Genomic DNA, 18,819 nt, shown 5'->3' with positions numbered 1-18,819 from the left:
TGAGACAGGATGTTTTTCTCAGCTCCTACTTGTACCCAGAAGGCATCAGGCAGCCAGCGGCAAAAATTTTATGAGTTTCTATTCAGCCTGACAGGTTTGGGCTGATGTAGGTGTGTATTAGGGCTTTGAACAATTTTATATTTGTATGCTTGAAAGTGTAATAATGAAATGTTTAAAGCTCCTTGGAAAGTGTAAGAGGGGGAATTCTGGGGCAGAGAGGGGTAAAACCTTGCAAGTGCATCTGCAATGGCACAGATTTGATCGAAGCCAGAAGCCAGGCTGGGGCCTGGGAGGCATCACTTCTGCTTATGGCTCTGCTATTGCTTCCCAACATAACCATGATGGACTCACCTAATTTCTGCCTAATTACCTGTATTTACAGTATCCAAGTGTTCTGTTGATTGGGGTGGGCCATTACCAGGCTGGCAGTCCTGTGTCTGGTGGCTGCAGCGGGTGATGCTCCGGCGCAGGAGCCGCACGGGTGCTGAGGGAAGAGCTCAGAGCTGTGGTTTCACGGGACGCTGCGCCGCCGTATCTGAAATAACCGAGCTGGGATGTGTCTCACTGCACAGCCCCTTCGTAGGTTGACTCACGGTCTTCACAGCTGTACGAAGAGGGAATGAGTAGCTGGTGCAACAAGGAGCATTTGTTTTCTCAAATATATGGTAACAGGTAGAGATTTCTCATTGTAACAGCTGAAGTCAGGCTGTGTCACGGTGTCATTTCCTACCTCCAAACATGCCTGGCCCAGGCTGCCTCCATGGGGAGACTTGCCATTGGAAGGCAAGTCTCTTCACCTGCCTAGAAGTAGAAATTGCTCTCTAGAGGTGCCTTGATGTCTCTGTTGACAGAACTCATTGCAGTCCCTCCTATAACCTGAAGTACATCCGAGTGTTCAGGTTGATGTCAGGTGAAAGTCAACCAAGATGCTGGTCTTGGTGCTGAACAGTAATCAATACTAATGAGCCTTTTGCCTGTCTTATCCCTCATTCACAGAGGGACAATCTGCTTAAATCAGTCAGGAGAGGGTGAGTGCTCAGGGTGGGATGTATTCTCCACCAGCCCATGGTTAGCTGGTCACCCCAGAGCCCCATTCTGCTGTGGCTGCTGGTGCATCCATGCAGACCAGGGACGGTCCCTTCCCCAGATGGCTCCCACCTCGCTCTGTGACGCTGAAGGTGGTCAGCAGTGGGTGGCAGTGATATGCTCTGCCTGGACATGGACTTTCCTGCCTCCTCCCACAGCTTGCCCAGCTCTAAGAAAGTGAAATCTGACTTGCAAAGCTCCGGGGGTGAGAGAAGGTCCCCAAGGTGCATTGTAGGGACACTGTGCTTAAAGAGAGTGTAGGCTGGCTTTCAGGGCCTTTTCCTCTTTTGCTCCCTCAAATGTAGACCTGTTTCTTCGCCACGTCATCTAGAGTCATATGCTGCTCAGGACATGGATTTTAGTCTTTGTGTGCTTCCCTGCCTGCTGGAGGGAGGCTTCCAGCAATGCCAATAATAATAATGCAGTGACAGCTTTCCCTTCTGCATCCAAGGGAATTCTCTCCCGCGAGTGCAGTGGGAACAGCATCGGGTCCTGTGGCTGTGTGTGGGAAAGAGGAAAGCACAGTGGCAGAATAAATAACTAAAGCTGTGAAGGAGAAAGGTCCATCTGTTCTCAGAGGACCAGGAAAAGGCCAGACATCTGCAAGGTTCCCCCAGTTCATCAGGCATCTGCTCTCTGCTTCCCAGTCTAAAAACCTTCTGACTTATGAGGAGAGTGGAGCCAGCAGCTTATCTAACACAGGATGGAGTCAGCAGAGCTGGGCTGGGATGTGGTAGAGCCAGCTGTCTCCTACTGGAAAGAAGTGTTCTCTTCCAAACTCTAGGAGAGAACTCTTTTTCTGTCCTTTGCTTCTTTTCTGAAAAATCTTGCCAATGTTTTTCTTCTTTCAGGAGGAATGGGTCTTCCAAAAGGGCAAAAATGGTATTTGGTTTATGTTTGTTTTAATGGTTATTGTTAGATCCAGACTTCTGTTTATGCAGAAAACCTGCCCCTTTCCCTGTCTCATCCCCTCCAGCACATTCTCTACCTCAACTTTCCATAGGTGTTTTGAAGGGTTGTAATAAAGCAAGAGTGTCTGACTAATGTGCTGTGCAGGGAGACCAGTCTTTGGCATTGTAGCCAGGACTAACTGGAGAAACATCATCCGAAGCATAATCTTGAGAAGTCTGTGTCTGCTGGAGTTGAATTTGTTTTCAAAATCACGTTGGAGGGTCATTTTCAGAGCAAAGGAGAAAAGTTTCTGAAGGACTCAAACATCCCAGCATTTTTTAGAACTAAAGCCTTAGATATTAATTTAAAAATCTTTCTACTTTTCTTTTTATTTTGTATTGTATTTCACATTATTTGAAATAAAATAGATTAATTATAGAGCAAAGAGGAGGATACTGCAGATATTATTGGACATAATTTTTTAAAAAATCAATCCTGAACTCTGTAGTAGCATGAGCCAGTGGGTTTCATGGGATTTTATGTATTGGAGCAACATGATTGTCTTTCAATGTGTTGTTTTTGAACTGTCTTTGAGTATCTGTATTTAGGGTGTTACTTTCTTATGGATTCAGAGGGGGTTTTTTGGGTCCCATCCATGCTCACTTTGAGGAAAATGGGAAGAAATTACTTTCCTGGGAAATAACATCTCTGAAAGTCCTAGGGGAAATTTGTGTCTTTCAGAGAGTGATTCGAAATAGAAGAGAAAAACTTTCCAGAGCTGCAGACCCATCTGCTTCCCATGGCAGAGAGCATGAAGGTGCTGTGCTGGCAGTGCTGCCCAGCTGGTGCCTGGGCCTGTGCCTGGTCTGGGCTGAGCCTGGGGCTCTGAACTGGGCACAGGTGGCCCAGAGGGCTGCAGGTCACAGGGGTTTGGCTCAGCACCTTCCTGTGTGGTTTGGAGCCTGCTCCTTGGCATTTAGGGATGGTGCTGAGGGCCTCTAGCCTGAACCCAGTGTGATGCCACACGAAGATCTGGACGGTCAAGTCGGGAGCTCGTATCTCCTTCCAAATGCAGCAGTTCCTATGTATGTGAAATATCACACTTCTGTTAATCTGAAACCTTCCATCCCAGATGCTGCACACACGAGAGCCAACAGCAAACAGCCCTACTTGCAGCATCAGTCTTCATAAGAAGAAATAAAAACATACCAAAGTGGTCCAAATTGCAGGCAGCTGCCTTCCCTGGAGACAAATCCAGAGCTAATGGCAAATGCTTTTTCCACCATTAGGAGGTGCTTTCAGAGCCTGGTGTCCTGCTGCCTGCAGCCTGTGCTGCTCTGTCCTTGTTTTGTTTCTCCTTTGTGGTCCCACATCCCATGAAATTCTCAAAGAGAACTTCTCTCTTCTCCCACCTCCCAACTCTATGCTAAGCTGGATGCCTTCACAGCCAGTGTATGCTGCTTTGTCTTCCCATCAGCACTTTTGGAAGATTAACATGAGCAAATTGAATTCTAGAAATTTTGTACATCAGCCCCCTTGTAAATATCCTGAGTTACGAGAGGTGGATTCTTGTGAACCTGGCCCATCATGTGGCTGTTGTCATTGAGAGGAGCCTGTGATCTTCCCAGCAGTTCTTTACATGAAGCTATGAAGTCCCTATAGGAAGAGGGAGATGCAAGGAGTGTGGCTGCCTGCCAGCAGTAGGGATGCAGGAGATGGGCTGGTCTAGATTCTGGGCTCCAGCTCCAGGCCTCTGTGTGTCTTCTACAGCAGGGAATCCCTGCTTTTGGACAGCACCTGATGCAGTCTTTATAGGGATCAAGAAAAGCTGGCATAGTTTAGCACATGAGGGAAGTGAATTGGAAAGGATCCATTGCTAAGTATAGACACGGGATGTTCATTAGTGCAAGTTTTGTGGTTGCCTGTGGCAGGTTGGAGCTGCGACTTGGATCTGTGGAGGTGCTTGTTGGTGCCTTCAGGCTTTGTGGCACATCACCTTTTGCTGTGGAGTCTGAGCACCCCTGAGCTGTGTAGCCATCTCCTGAAGCAGCGAGGGGTGAAGCTGAGCATTTAATGGTTAAATAAAGTGTTGTGTCCTGTGCCACAAAACCGATGGGCAGAGCTGCAAGGTTCATCCTGATCATCCATGTCATGATGTGGGGAAATGCTGCTGAGTCTAAATTCTCCCATTCTCTCTCCTAGGGGACTTTCTTCCTCCCCCACCCCCTCCTATGGATGACCTTGGGAACATCACATCACCACAAGGTGCCTTCCCTCCCCCACCCCCTCTGGATGATGTTACTTACAATGTGCAGGTAAGAAGATAAGAATTTTGTCATTCATGCAGAACCGATCCAGAAACTGGTGAAATGAATGAATGATAATAAAATGAGGTGGCAAAGTTCTGGTTAAAAATCATGTGTCAGGAATAACCAAGTCAGCTTTAGCAAACTGTGTTTCCCAAGCAGGGAATATTTCCATTCAAAACTTGCTGGGCTATTAAAGGATTTTTCCCATCCGGCTTGAATTAGAAGACTAATTGGTTTATGTCCTTGTGATGGCGGATGGGAGTGAAACCTTCCCAGAATGAATTGTTTTCTGGAATGGCCATCTCCTTCCATGGACTGTGGAGAGACTTTAGGGCAGTAATCTGATCCTAAAAGTGTTTTGTTTAGATGCCTAAAATTAAGTGAAGCAAATAAGCCCTGGCCTAGGCTCCAGTGATGTAATTGAGACTCTTTTCACCCTGTTTTTGCTGGCTTGGGTGTTCTAGATTTGCCATCTGGATGAAAACGCAACTGAAGATGCATCAGGTGATGATGACATGTCCAAAATGGGTATGGACAGACCCTGAACACCTTTGAAAGATATGAACGCTTTTGTGCAGGTATTGCAGGTTTGCCTGGAGTGCCAGGTTTGTGTTTGCTCAGGCACATTCTGGAGAGATGCATTCAGACTTCAAGGACAAGGCAGTCAATGTGATCAAGGAGTGAGAAGCTGATCTTCCCAGTGGAGACCAGAAGTGTTTGTCTTGTTAGCTGAGCAAAAGGAAGGCTGAGGATGAGTCTGGCTGCAAATTTGAAATAGGCCTGGGGAATAAGCCCGTATTTCAGCTCTGTGTGGGTGTTGGTGCGGGAACAGGAGAGGCTGAGCTTGCCAGAAGTACCTTCATGCTGGTGTTTAGAAATTTTCTAAGCACTGAAGGCTCTGAAGTTCTGGAAGAGCCTTCTGTGAGAAGTCGTGAGAACAAAGAGAGCATGGTCTAGGTTTGAGGCTGTTGAGAGTTGTGTAACCACATATCCATAGACATGGGGCGGACCTCGATGGCCCTGGAAGATTGTGGCAGTCCTGTATCCCTTGGTGGGCTTGAACATGAGAGTAGGCCAGCAGGCAGGCATTAAACAGGATTCAAAGGACCTGACTTAGTTCCTGACCCTCTCACCAGCTGTGGAGTCAATTCATCTACTTTGTGCCTTGGTAAAAACAAAACATTCCCCTCCCTCATGGGCTTACTGGGATCTCTTGCCCGTGGTGAGATGTTCAGATGATATGGCAAAGCCTCAGCCTTTCCTGCAATGGGCTCAGTGTTGGAGCAGCCTTTGAGCAGGAAGGGGTTAAGGGGGATTGTGTTCTCCCTTGCCAGGAAAGGCTGCAGCCATCAGGGACATTGCCAAGTGCAGAGCATGGCTTTTCCCAGCCTTGGGGGGATGAAGTAATTCCCCAGCAAGTGTTGTTCTGTCTTTTATCTCTGTGAGAAGAGTGGCCCCTGTGGGAGCAGGGGAGCTTCCAGAGCGCCCTGGGAAGCCGTGGAGCAGCAGGCTCCTGGCAGAGGCAGGGCACTGCCTGCATGATGCCTGCACAGGAGCCTGGGTAGCAGGAAGGGGTCGTGGTGCCTCACAGGATTCCTCAGGGTCAGGCTTCCCCCTTCCCAGGTCACCCAAGGAGGGGACCTTGCATTTTTATTGAAAGGAGCTCGCTCCTGCTATGGCTCCAAAAGTGTCCCTGAGCCACTCAAGGCTGTCATGGGGATGTGCCCCTTGGTAGAGCCACTCAACAGGACTACTCTTCCCTCTGAGCTCATGGAATTGCTATTTGTCACACCCTTTCTCTCTGGCTTTGGGAAAATGGGGCTGGAGCTGTGTTCAGTGTTGGGTTTTAGCAAGAGCTTGGTTAGAGCAGGATTCCTTTGCACGGGATCCTGCTCAGAGGAAGGTGAGCCTACCAGGTGTACCCAAGCAGTTCTGCCTGTCATCATTCCAAACCTACTCTTATGCAGCAAACACGGCTCCCTGCCTTTAATCTGTGCTCTGTGGTCACCTATTCCCCTTCCTTTTCCCTTCCATTTTCTGTTGGAGATCAGGAGCAGACAGAAGTCAGGGCTAAAGTCAGGAGCCAGCAGGGTTTTGTGTTGCAAGATCACCTCTTTATTTTTCAGGAGCAGCAAAAGTCATGCTGAAGCAAGTTGTAAAGCCCAAGAGAGGAGGAAAAGGGCAGGCAGTGCTGGAGAAAGCTGCTCAATGCCTTTGTGCATCGAACACAGTAATTTTCACAACTCTGGGCAGATATTCTTGTGCTAAAGGGACAGAACTAAGGGTGACTGTGTTCCTTCTGCTGTAAGGAGGACATGGTTGTCTGAAATCAGGGATCTCATGAACATGTGTTGTATTGGGGCTCCAAGAGGCTGATTTTGCTCTCCAATGCCAGACCATTTAATTTCCATGCCTCAGTTTCCCTACTGCTAAATGTAAGCACTGGAGCAGCAGACCCCAGTTCCTGAGCGCTGACCCGACCTGAGGCTGCTGTCTGGGGAGGTTTGGCCCCCGTGGACCTGGTGAGAGCCCTCCAGATCTACTCCAGAGTTTGAAATTCATCTGTTCTGTCAAATCAGCCATTTTACATCAGAAATTTCTCTCTGGATGGCACAGTTCTGATGACAGGTTATGAAATATGTGTGCTGTGGGGCTCCAGGTACAGCTTTTTATACTAGGTGTTAAGTTGATGAAGACAGCACGATAAACGTTTAGTTTATTACCAGTTTGTGTGTTACTGTTACCAGAGGGCTGAAAGCTGCACAGCTTATTACAGTTGAAGTTGTAGCTTAAGAGCAGCAGTTAAAATAATAATACCCAGTTTTCATAGAGCTGTTTATCTCTGGATCTCTATTTGGACAGGGGAACTGGCCACTTAGGATCAGATCCAAAAAGGTACTTTAGTATCTGACTTATGCTCTGATGGAAATTAGAGGAGGGCTGGTCGTGAAATACCTTTGTGATAGATCTGGCATTTTCTTGTAATTTCTGTTTTCCCATCTAGATCTGTCATATTCGGATTCACAGAAGGGCTGTGGGGAGGAAGGGGGAAGGAAATATAAACTCTTTTCTTATTAACTGGAATGCCTTTTTTTAGAGGAAAAAAAGGAAAGAAAAGGAAATATTTATTTTTAAAGGAGTGTGTTTGGGCTGGGGAAGAGTTGTGTTGGGAAGTTCCCCTTTGGCTGCAGCTGGGGAAGGCGAGGACTTGTTCCCAGAATGGTGGTGAGGGCGCGGCAATGGCGTGTTTGACAAATAAGGACATGAGCGAAGAGCCTTTTGCCACGTTGGCCTGGGCTCGGTTTAAAAGAGAAAGAAAAAAAAATTCTGGACGGGAAGAAAAATGAAATCACTGTTTGTCAAAGGGAAATAGATAGATCTGGGAGGGAGGGAGGCAGATTTTTATTATGCTTTTGCCTTCTAGTTTCAAAACAGGCATTCTGCCCAGGCCAGGGAAAGCAAAAGTGAAAAACTCTCATCAGCCACCTCTCAAGTACCCTGTTTGCTCTCAGAGAGGGACCTCACTCATGGCTCTGGCAATTTCTTCCTTCCTTGCCAGGCAGGGCTGTGCAGGGATGAGAACTGCCCAGCTGTGTGAAAACCCAGTCCTTGCCCCATGCCGTGTCCTTGGGAAGGCTGTCTCGGGAGTCAAAGCTACTGGCTTTGAAATGACCAATTCTCTTTAAAGGAGAGGGTCAGAGCCCAGCATTTCATGCTGGGCCAGGACCTGGGTGGCTCAAAGCAGATGTGACCCTCAGCCACCATCTTGTCAAGGGCCACCTTGGGAAAACGTCCATTTACAGATCTCTACTAATTACCTGCACGTGCTGCATCTGCACATGGGTCTGATTTTCTTTTGGGATCTGAGACGCTACCACAGCATGGGAAGGAGAGGATTGTGTTGAGCTGGGATGGCACCTCTTTCCCAGCAAGCCCCAGCTCTTATCAGTGTGTTTTCTATTGACAAGCCACAAAACACTTTACAAAAGAAATACCACTCTCTTCCTGATAAGGAAGCTGGAGCAGGGAAAGTGCTTTGCCTAGATCACCAGGCTGACCAGTAGCAGGCTAAAAATAAGACCAAGATCTCCTGCATCCCAGAGCAATTCTGCCTGCTACTCAGCAGGCCTCATTACTATAATAACTGCCAATTAATGACTTCACACCGTCAGTGCCTGAATGTAGGAAGAATTTGGGATGTGTCAAAGCAAATGCGAAGAAGTAGCTTTACATTGGTGGTTAAAGTGAAGAAACAATCCAACTTTGAACAGTTGCATAAAGTGCAATATTAAGAATTTTAATATACCAGTTCTTGTTGTAAACATTTATGCTTGGAGGGGCTGCAGGGTTGCAGCTACATGGGCAGGGAACTATTCCCACATTCAGAGCTGCTGAACTCACAGGTCGTATCGTCCTGTTACGATGTGCAGAAAATCAGCCAAAAGGCTGAAATTCCTATTGCCAAGGAATTTTGGACGGACAAAAGCTGAAGCACATTCTGGAGGTGTGTGTGCCTTGCTCCACGAGGCTGTTCCGAGGAGACCTGTCTCACTTCTCCTGAGTGCTCGCGCCGGGGAGAAGGTGGGAAGGTGGGAATGTGTTGATAGACGCGAGAAGCGAGAGCCTCATCCTTGTTGGGAAGAGGCTGCCAGGTGTTTCGCTGTCTGACTCTGCTCCCCGCGAGCGGCGGCGGTGGTGCCTCTGTGGGCGCTGACTCACCGGCTGAAGGAACAGCCAGAACAGAGGAATTGTTGGTTTTGTTTGTTTTTTATTTTTTAAATTTATTTCTTAATTTTGGGTGCACATCTTGGCAAATAGCTGGGGAGGAAAGAGCGTGAATTTTGCCGGGGGGGTTGCTGCCTTAAATAGCTCATATCCTGTTCAGAGGCTGGGCTCTGCCTGTTGGTGCTGGGTTTGCTTTAAATCACCTGTCTTTTAATGTCTGGAGAAGCTGAAAAGGCCACAGAGATCAGAACATGTGTTCAGCCTCCCTCTAGTGCTAGATTTTGTTAATCATTAGGATTATTGGCCTGGCTGTAGGTGCTTGCTGGCGAGGAATGTAGGTACCACAGGGCAGCTCTCGCTGCTGGTGGGGCTGCCTGACTCCAGGAGGGACCAGTAGCTCCCAAAAACTGTAAATAAAGCCACAGTCTGTGTGCATTGCTTGCCATTCGAGATCCAGCTTTTGCAGATTTCTGTGACTTCTAACCTGATTTATTAAAATCCACGTGATAAGCATCTGCCTTTTATCTAAATTGAGGCTGTGTCCAACAGTATAAATAAATTACCTGGTATTGCTAACCCTCATACTCAAACCTTGGCTTTGCAGGAATGCTTTTCATCTGTTTCCTTCCTGCCTTCCTCATGTGTTGGAGAAACAGGAATATGCTGTGCTCTAAGTTAGACTTAAACAAATACCATGTATGTTCTCTGAATGTTTAAATGCTCACTGGGTCTCTACAGGTTTGCTCTATAATATGTGTTTCCTCTATAGTAGGGGTTTCTAGGATCCAGGGTGAGAAAAATCAGTTATATAACATCTGTATATGTTGATTAATATTGGGATGCATGAGAGATAAAATGCACGCATTTCTTATATGTGTATATATTTATATATTTACACCCTATAGATACATGTACAAGGAATGAATCATGAGTGGGAACGTAGAGCAGACCTTCACGTTATTGGGAAAAAGCATGCACATTTTATCCCTGCTGCTTCTTTATCCCTTTTTTGTGGGTAGCATGACCAGTAGATCCAGGATCACAAGAAAAAAGGAGCACTGAGCACTTCTTTCAGGCAGCTCTTGATGCATCCCATCTTATATGCATGTTTATTTTACAATGCCAAACCACATTCTATTTTAAATCTTTAATGAACCTCTGTTCCCATCCATGTAACTTTCCAATCCTTACTCTCTTCAGAATAGACAAAGATGCTTATTATAAACCACAAATTTTACTGAAAGGGTAAACTGGAAAAGTTTTAATTGTGCAGTGCAAGCCTGCCATTCATCTCCCTGCCTGGCTATTAATATCTTGGCAATGTTAAAATGCAACACAGCCTTTAATATCTGAACCTCTCAGCGAGGACTACAAAGTAAGCAAGGACCCAAACAGTTAACTGTGCTCATTATTTTCATCATGCTTATTACTGTGTAATTTAATGTATTTGTTATGTTATTGTTAAATACAGTCACCTGACACACAGGATGTGCCAGGACCTGCACACTTGTGCCTTCTTTGGGAGGAGAGCTCTGTGGCTGAGGCTGGGTGATCCTTTCAGAGATGAAACAGGGCAGCTTTTGATAATCTTCCATACAGCAGGTGATGAGGTGAAGGAACAGAAGCAAGCAAAAGCGTGGTACAAATCGTGTGTAAATAAAGATATGGGACTTTCAAAAAAGTCGTGAGAGGAAACAGAAAGGTCAGAAATGTTGCTGCTTATGATGGTCAGAGCTGATCAAGGTAAATCCATCCCAGGTTAAGACACAGTACATGTGCCAGCTTGGGTCCAACAGAAGGCTGTGCTCCCCCAGTGCTGTGCCCAAGGATCAAGCCCGGGTGGACATCTCCTTGGTCCTGTGGACACATCTCTGTGGGACACTGTCACACTGCAAATGCTGCAGTCAGCCACAGCTGCCACCTGCAGAGAGGTTATCTGTAACCTAGATTATACCCATGGATAATAGAGACATGAATGTGGAAGGTAATAATGGAGGCATGGAGAGCCTGCAGAGAAGGCAGGCAATTTTGTTCTGTCAGAGCTTGGGCCGTGAGAGACAAAACCCAAGCAGATACATCGTTGTATCCGACGTAGAATTATTTAAGCAGAGGGAAAATAAAAAGATAATGAAGACGTGGGAATTCTCCTATCAAAGCAGATGAGCGGCGTGATGGGACAGAGTGAAGTAACATGACCAATGCAGAAGTTTCTGTTCTTCTCATTTCTGAGCGCTATTCAAGTCTGCTGTTGGATTAGCAGGTCCTAGGAAAAATCTCTTGCAAGATGGGTTGTTCTTATCTCAGATCCTGGGTAGCCTGTGTTGCATTAGGGAGCTATAATGCAGCAGCAAGACTAAAACAAACAGACTGTCAGTAACAGGAAGGAAGGCTAAAAACTGCAGCAGACAAATTATTGTGCCTTTTCTGTGAAGCTGGCTGGGATTGGAAGATGTGGTTTAGAAAGTCAAAGTCTTTCCATGCATCTTGGGCATGGTGGTAGTCTGGAATGTGACAGAGCAGAGTCAGATTCCCACCTTGGGTTTGGTGCTTTAAGTATTATGATGCTGTGCAGTGTAGAAAAGAGCTTTGGCCAAACAAGATAAAAGGAAATAGAGCTCTGGTTGAAGAATCCAGTTGTGGCCTAAATTCAGTCTTAGAGCCCTGGAGTTTTTCAAAGAGTAGGGCAAACTTCATCTTATTTTTGATGAAAATTGTATCTGGCAGCAATGAGATGTGGATATGGAGAAGTTGTGAGAGCATCTAATTTCCAAGAATGGAAGTGGCTGAAATGCAGGTTCCTGTCTCTGTTTTTCAGCTTCCATTGCTGGTGAAAAACAGCTTCAGCTGCCATGAAGGGTGGTTTTGTTGTTAGAAAACGTTGCCTCTGTGAGGAGTGTGTGCCACAGTGGCTGAGCAAGCTGCAAGGTGGTAGAAATACCACTGAGAAATACTGCAGCCAGAGCTGAAGGAATTTGTTCCAGACATGGTTTTAAGTGCCTGCTACCATAAAACTCCATCTTTGAAGGGCCATTCTCCACAATTGTATTTTTCAGTTTGGTTTGCTGATTAAAATGCAGGACGTTGATTAGCTTTAACACACAACAGGTAAGGAAGAGCATCTGGAAAACATCATGTGCTGGTTTTAGTATTGGTTTTAATGGTGTGAGAAGTAAAATATAAATGTTTGGAAAAGCTGTAGCAACTCTCAAGTGTTGCTGAAGCCAGTAAGCGACAAAGGTGCTTTACAAACTCCTTTCATTCAACAGTCCTGAGGTACAGCTCCTTCCCTCTCCATCTCCTCATTCCCACATCTCTCTTTTGCCATGGAAACAGTCTCATGTCTTGTCACGTCAAAGGTCTGGCCTTCCTCTTCAGTTCCTTTCCTCCCTCTGTCTCTGGCTCTGCAAATTCCTCCAGTTCATCCCTGCAATCCTCCTCTCTGTGTGTTCCTCAGGGATGCCATTGCCCAGGTCTGCAGATACCCGGGTGTCCCATGGTGGTGATAGGGCTGCCCTCAGGGAGCAGCAAGTGGTCAGTTCTGAGGTCAGGTGAGCCTCTTTAAGACACTTAGGTAAGGAACACATTTTCAGTGCAGAAGTTTGGTTTCTGTGGCTGTGTTGGCCCTAAGCAGAGATACAGTTAAAAGCTGTTTCCCTGAGGTCTAATGTGTGCTGGGGGCACCACCTTTTCTGATGCATGGATTCTGATTGAAAGACAGCACTTCACATTCATCCATCTGTATGTGGACAGTATCAAATTAAACTTTGGAGCTCGCCCAGGAGGGATCTGCACACTATGGATTCCATCTTAGGGCAGCACAAATTATCCATTGTTCAGCTTTCTGTCTGATTTGGGTCCCTTTTCTTCAGCGGAGGTTCCCACTTAGGAGACGTGTAGAATGTAGGGTGTCCGAACAAGGCAGTTGTTGTTAAAAAAGAAATAAAACCCCATGGTCAGCCAGCCAGATCCAATACCAGACACACATCTGGCAGCCTTGAAGGGAACGTAGAAGTGGGCCTAATGGTCTGGAAAAGGAGATTTCAAATTTCTTGAAGCCAAGAACCTTCTTCAGTGAATCAGGCTGTTGGCTTTGCCCAGCTGAGGCCTGCCTGCCCCATGAACTGCAGCCACTGACCACCCCAAAAATGTATAGACTGAGGCAGAGTCCAGATTTTCTTGTTCTCAGCTTTGAGACATATAGTAGATTTTTAACATGATTTATTTCCTCAGAAGCTAAACCCAAGCCATTGACTTTCATGTAGTTTTATACATCCATTTTGCTGACATTTTGCCAGATTCACTGGGAATCCTTGCAAACATTCTGGCACTCACCCTTTCCTATTACAGTAAAACAAGCAAACAAACTCAGAAGTAAGTTACATGTTTAATTTCTGGACAGAGTGCTTACTCAGGCTGTGAAAATTGACCAGCCAGTTTTAATTTTACTTTTTTTCTCGTTGGTGATTTCCTAATAGCTTCACAGCCCATGCTCAGGAATGCTTTCTCAAATTCAGAGAAGCTTGGCTGTGTGCTTAAACTTCATTAAGGTTGATAGAACTTAAGCACACGTGTAAAATTAAGCATATGCTTATGTTTTATACAGTCTTTTTGCAGGTGACACAAACAGCTGCATATGGGTTTCCAATATGTGATTAAATTCCAGAAGGAGTTTTTAAAAACAGTTTTAGTCAACCTTAATTTTCTGAAATTGGTAGCTTTAACAAAACCTATCTTTTTTGATTTAAATTGCCTGAGACGTGTGCCTTTTAAAAAGCTTTTTATTTAACTGTCACAATATGCAGTCTTGTGTGGGATAGAGTTTGTTCATGTAAATTTAATTTCCAGTTAAAGTGGTGCAAACACAAAGTGATGTCAATAGATCTTTATGGAGTGGCAGAGCTGTTTCTTTCTCACCTCTGTCGAGGTGAGGGCCAGGCAGAGCCATTAAGTTGTCAGTTGTCCCCTTCTGCCTATCGTGGATCACAAAGCTTTGCCTGGTCACCCAGGGAGACCAAAGGCATCCAGCCTTGATCCACAGACATCAAGAGGTGGAGAAATCTTGGAAATTTGTTTTAACATTCAATTGCCTGCAGTATTACACATAAATCTCTGTATTTTTAAATGGAATTTCCCTACCTTTGGCTTCCTGACTGCTGTGTTTTTCTGTTTTGCTAGATTGGACAATTTTGTGGTATCTAGCATTTTCATTTTGTGAAGCTCTTTAGATATTGCTATTGAGCTACTCAATCTCCTTTGTAGGTGAAACAGTGAGCTCTCTACATGTCTCCTTTTCAGCTGTTTTCTGCTTTTTTGGGGCATCTCAAGTTCCTAAACTGCTGCCTCCCATACTGGACACAATATGTGCCAGACTCACCCCAAGTGTTGAAAGAAGTAAAATCACCTTCAGCTCTGTGCTTCCCTTGTGCCTGGCAGGAGGTGCTGTTTGGTGTGGTTTTCCCCTCTGGGATATAAATCCAGCATCGTGGGGCTGGGTGTGACAGATTGCCTTGTGCACAGGTGTGTGTAATTCGTGGCTTGTCAGACGCATCCCATGCTGTCTGAGGCATCCACCACTTGCCTCTTTTCTTATGCCAGAAGAGGAAAGATGAAGATCGCCACTTGGCCAAGATGTGAAGATGAAGGGAGTTTCTGCTCTTTGACATCACATTGCATCTTTTAAAAATGTAACATTCATGTCATATGAGTCAGTGGGAAGGTCTTCCATTATTGCAGTGGACACTTAATGAGCTATTTGGTTTCTACATTGATTAAACTTTGCTGCTGTATTGGGGTAATTGGCTGCTCTTTGGTTATGGTTTCCCTTGGAGGCAGATGATGAAATATCCGCTGTGTTCTCCTATTTCTTAGTTTTTCTGTAAGCAGCAATACTCTGTGGGGAACATCAGCTCTGCTTGATGGCTAATTAAACATTAATTTGTAACGATATTGGAGCAGATTTTAAGTTGGGAGTGCGCAAAGAAAGGGGAAACTTTTAACAGTCACCATAATTGTCAATAACGAGTCCTAATGTAATTGCATTAATTAAAAGAAAAGGGATATATTCCCTGCTGCTGTAAAGTTAGTTAAAGTCAGTGAAAGTTGTGCTGGGTCAAAAAGATTTCATGGCCAGCTGTTCTTGCCCTGTAGACAGACAAGTAGTGTTGTCCTGACCAAAGTGTAAAGAAAAAAATTATATATCCCAGTTCCTATTGTATATTCTGCTGATGAACAGGAATGTTTCACAAATTCAATTTAATTCCCAAGGACGAGTAATTGTTACTCCACCCGCAGAATATTAAATTGCCTTAATGGAAAAATAAACTGGTTTTATTCTCCCCCTTCTCTCCCCACCTTCCCCATTCAGTTTTCAAATAGCTTTATGTGCCTCCTTAGTTTATTAATACACTTCTCATCTTGCTGCTGATTTTGCATCTGGTAGCACTTAGCACAGACAAGACTCCCAAAGCTTTTGATCAGACATGTTAAGTAAACTCTCAGGACTGTCAGGTCTGCTGCTCTGGCAGATGTAGGCTCATGGGATGACTCCTCTCTCTTCATCCCCTGACTGTTCCTTATCAAATCCATCCTGTTGCTTTCATGTGCTGAGGATCATGGTACCTTTCCCCACGTACTCTCTGGCCCACGATGTGAAGATCCTCTGGTCAACAGAAAGGCATTTGTCATTGTGCTGGTTTTCAGTGTAGAGGCTCAGAGAAGCACTGCACTTTTAAAAGCCCCATTTAGCCAACCTCAACATTTCCAGGACCTCCTTCCATGATCAAAACACAGCAGTGGGAAACCCACAAAAGCTGGGTGCATGTTTAAATGCCTGAGGTGGAGGTGTCAGCCTGTGATGCAGCAGGGAGCTGGGTAACACCATTCTGAGGCAGAGCAGATGGAGCTAAGGAGACCTGACAGCACAGGACCTCTGTGTTGGCATCTGCAGTTTCAGGGCACCTACAAGCACACTCCTGGGCTGCAAGGAGGATCTTGCTGAGTGCTATTTGCTGCATCTTCTTTGTTCCTGTTCCATAATTGCCTTCTGTTGTCCTCAGAGGTGGCAGAGGGACAGGGAGTGTTGCAGATCTTCTCGTGGTCTATTGTCCATGTCCCATCAAATCAACCAGTCATCCACTGCTGCTGTTTGATCCAGGGTTTCAGCAGAGCGTGCCCCAGGCCATGGATCCTGTTGGCTAGACTTCTATGATGCACTTCCATCCTTTTTTTATTTCTGTTTCCATCTAATAACCATGGCCAAATCCTCTTGAGAATTCTGGGCTTACCATGGGTGTTTGTGGCAAAACCTTCCCTCCAGTGTTAGGGGCAGGAGCAGCATGCTGGAAGGGAATGTAGTCCTGGATTACTCTACTGCTCATCCACACTGGTGGCATCCTGCCCCCACCAAGGTGCTGGTGTTGGGATTGGGGCCCTGGTCAGCATAAGCAGAGGACAACAGCTTATTAAACAGTGATTGAAGATGACCACGGGCCCCACTGGCCCTCAGTCCAGTTGCTGGTCACGGCAGTGGCTCAGATCCAGCCTTCTGGTCACATGAAATTGGGGCCATTCTGCAACGAAATTGCAGCTGGAGCTTGGATGGCTTGGACAGGGGTTTGTTGTCTTCTGGCATGTTTTGTCAGGTCTTGGATGGCAATTACAGAGGATGAAATGTCCTTTAAGGAGCTGACTTGGCCCAGTGGATTAGTGTCTTCATCTGGTGACCTGGAGAAGCTTGGTTGTATCTCCAAGTTTCAGCACCTCGCTCCCACCCCTCTACCTGTATTCTCTTCCCAGAGCTGGTATCCCATTGACAATAAGTTCCTTGGGACAAGGATGTTTCCTGGGTATTGTATGTGAGCAGTGCCTGTCACACTGATCTCTAGGGAAATATAAATCTTTATTATCATACAGATTCATAACTGCAGCAAAGTCTTTGTTTTCTTTCATCTGTGCATCCCAGGAGGCTGAGTGCAGTTGGCTGTGATTTCGGTTGTCTCTGCTAAAAGAAAGGAAGAAATGGGCTTCCAGGTGTTGGTCCAAACCCTGGCACCTAGGGCTGTGGTCAGATATTTACCTACAGAGTCTGGAATGTACCCAACAGCAGAGGTGACTCCTAGCAAGTGTCAGCAGGTGGATAGAAAAGGAAAGTGGAGACTTCATATGAATGTCTCTAGAGCCAAATCAATCACTAGTGACCAGAGAAAAATGTAAAAGGGACGCACAGAACTTTTTTTTTTTTATTATGTATCTTGGAGTTTTCTTCCATGTGTTTCTCCTGCTGCTTTTGAAATCCATGTAAATTCATAGCAACCACAGTGTCTTGCAGCAGAAGTAGCTCTGCAGCTTAGCAGAGTGTTGTGTGACAAAACACCTACCCCCTTTTCTTTGTTTTGAGACTGGTGCTTTCTAGTTTCATGCTTTCTTCTGTTATCTGCTTTCTCTGTATTTTTCTTTTTAAAAATGTTTTTATTATTTGTCCTTTTCATAAGCTTCCTACACCACAGTGAGTTTTTAAGTCAGTTGTTAAGGTTTTGCAAGGTGTCTCCTAGCAATGCTTAACAAATAACTTTTCTTCATCTGCTTGTTTGTTTGCCCCAGCTGAAAGCCCCTGCAGTTCTTTACCACACCTTGTTGCTTCAGAAATGAGTTCCATCTGGATGCCCAATGCTGTTTGTGTTTTCCATGAGTGGAAAAATTGAATGTGGGACCGTGGCTACCCCAAAATAATCACTGTAGGTGTGGCTGAGTGCAGCTCCCTTCACCCCACTGTGCCTCCTGCAGTTTGCTGTGGCACAGCTGCTGGTATGAGCTTTGCCAAGGGAAGATGTTTGGCACATTTATTGGCCCTTTTGGGGACCATATAGGCTGGCGTTTAGTAGATGATCACTGCTACCCCATTTAAGCCCTGTTCCAGGTAGGCCCAGCCTGCCTCCTTACAGTGAAATCCTCAAAAGTGGCTGGAGCTAAAGAAACATTGCTCAGTTAAATGACAGTGGTGTCTGAGAGACACCAAATGGTGCCTTTGAACAGCCCTCTTTAAACTTTTGAAGTGTTTTGCTTTGGTCCTGTTAATATCCAGCAACACAAACCAGGTAAAACTATTCTGTGCCTGAAAGAAAAGAAAGAGCAAGGGGAAAAAATAAATCAAAACCTAGCTTCCCTTTGGCTTTTATCCTTGATGTCATCAAAAGACTAAAAAGGATATTTCAGGCCTGGCTTCAGCCTGATGGAACAGCAGGGAAGTTCTTTTCTATTAGATCCTTGATACAATCACATCTGGTGAAATCACTGTGGTCACATCTGCTGAAATCTTCCATCATTTCAGATTTGTTTCAAAAGACTCAATCTTTCTGTTTTTAAAGGGTACAACTTCTTTTCCAGCCCTCCTTGGTGCCTGGAATGGAGATTAGGCATCAATCAAGCATTGCAGAGCCCCCTTGCCCTGAGTGCTATAGTCAGCTCTTGTCTCCATGTGTGTGCGTGGGGGGGCAGCCTCTTGGGACTGTTTAAATTTACATTAGGGAATTTGAAAGAAAATGCTTACACTTTTCTGTAGGCTTAGGGTAGAATAGACACAGCAATCTTAAGGGTGCTTCATATTCCTGATAGATGGCCTCCAGTATGCATCTTTTTTGCCACTGCAATGTCTTTTGGGGCTTTAGATGGCTTTTGTGACCTTGGAAAGAAGAATGAATAAGAGACGAGGTAGAAGGGGTGTGTCTCTGAAAAGGACCTTGCCTCTGGCAGTGATATTGTTAGAGAAAGTGCAAAGAAAGAGGAAAAAAAAGGAAAAACTAAACACAACCCC

General features: G+C 45.5%; 1 protein-coding gene across 31 annotated transcripts in view; it reads left to right on the top strand.

The window, feature by feature from the left end:
* Positions 1 to 18,819, top strand: part of LPP (LIM domain containing preferred translocation partner in lipoma) — a 332,937-nt gene that overhangs the window by 142,594 nt on the left and 171,524 nt on the right. For 29 of the 31 annotated variants that reach the window (XM_069024202.1, XM_069024217.1, XM_069024216.1 and 26 more), the window contains one exon: positions 4,180 to 4,292. The exons of 1 other annotated variant lie outside the window; for it this stretch is intronic. In XM_069024202.1, coding sequence (XP_068880303.1) covers positions 4,180 to 4,292 — 113 coding nt within the window. Of the gene's footprint in view, positions 1 to 4,179; positions 4,293 to 4,750; positions 4,815 to 18,819 lie in introns of all 31 variants that reach the window. One more of the 31 variants, XM_069024223.1, reaches the window with a different exon arrangement.

The sequence above is a fragment of the Aphelocoma coerulescens genome, chromosome 9 (assembly GCF_041296385.1).
Source record: "Aphelocoma coerulescens isolate FSJ_1873_10779 chromosome 9, UR_Acoe_1.0, whole genome shotgun sequence".
NCBI classification, from domain to species: domain Eukaryota; kingdom Metazoa; phylum Chordata; class Aves; order Passeriformes; family Corvidae; genus Aphelocoma; species Aphelocoma coerulescens.
Note: the sequence above shows the minus strand (reverse complement) of the source record. Positions and strands in the feature narration are given on the sequence as shown.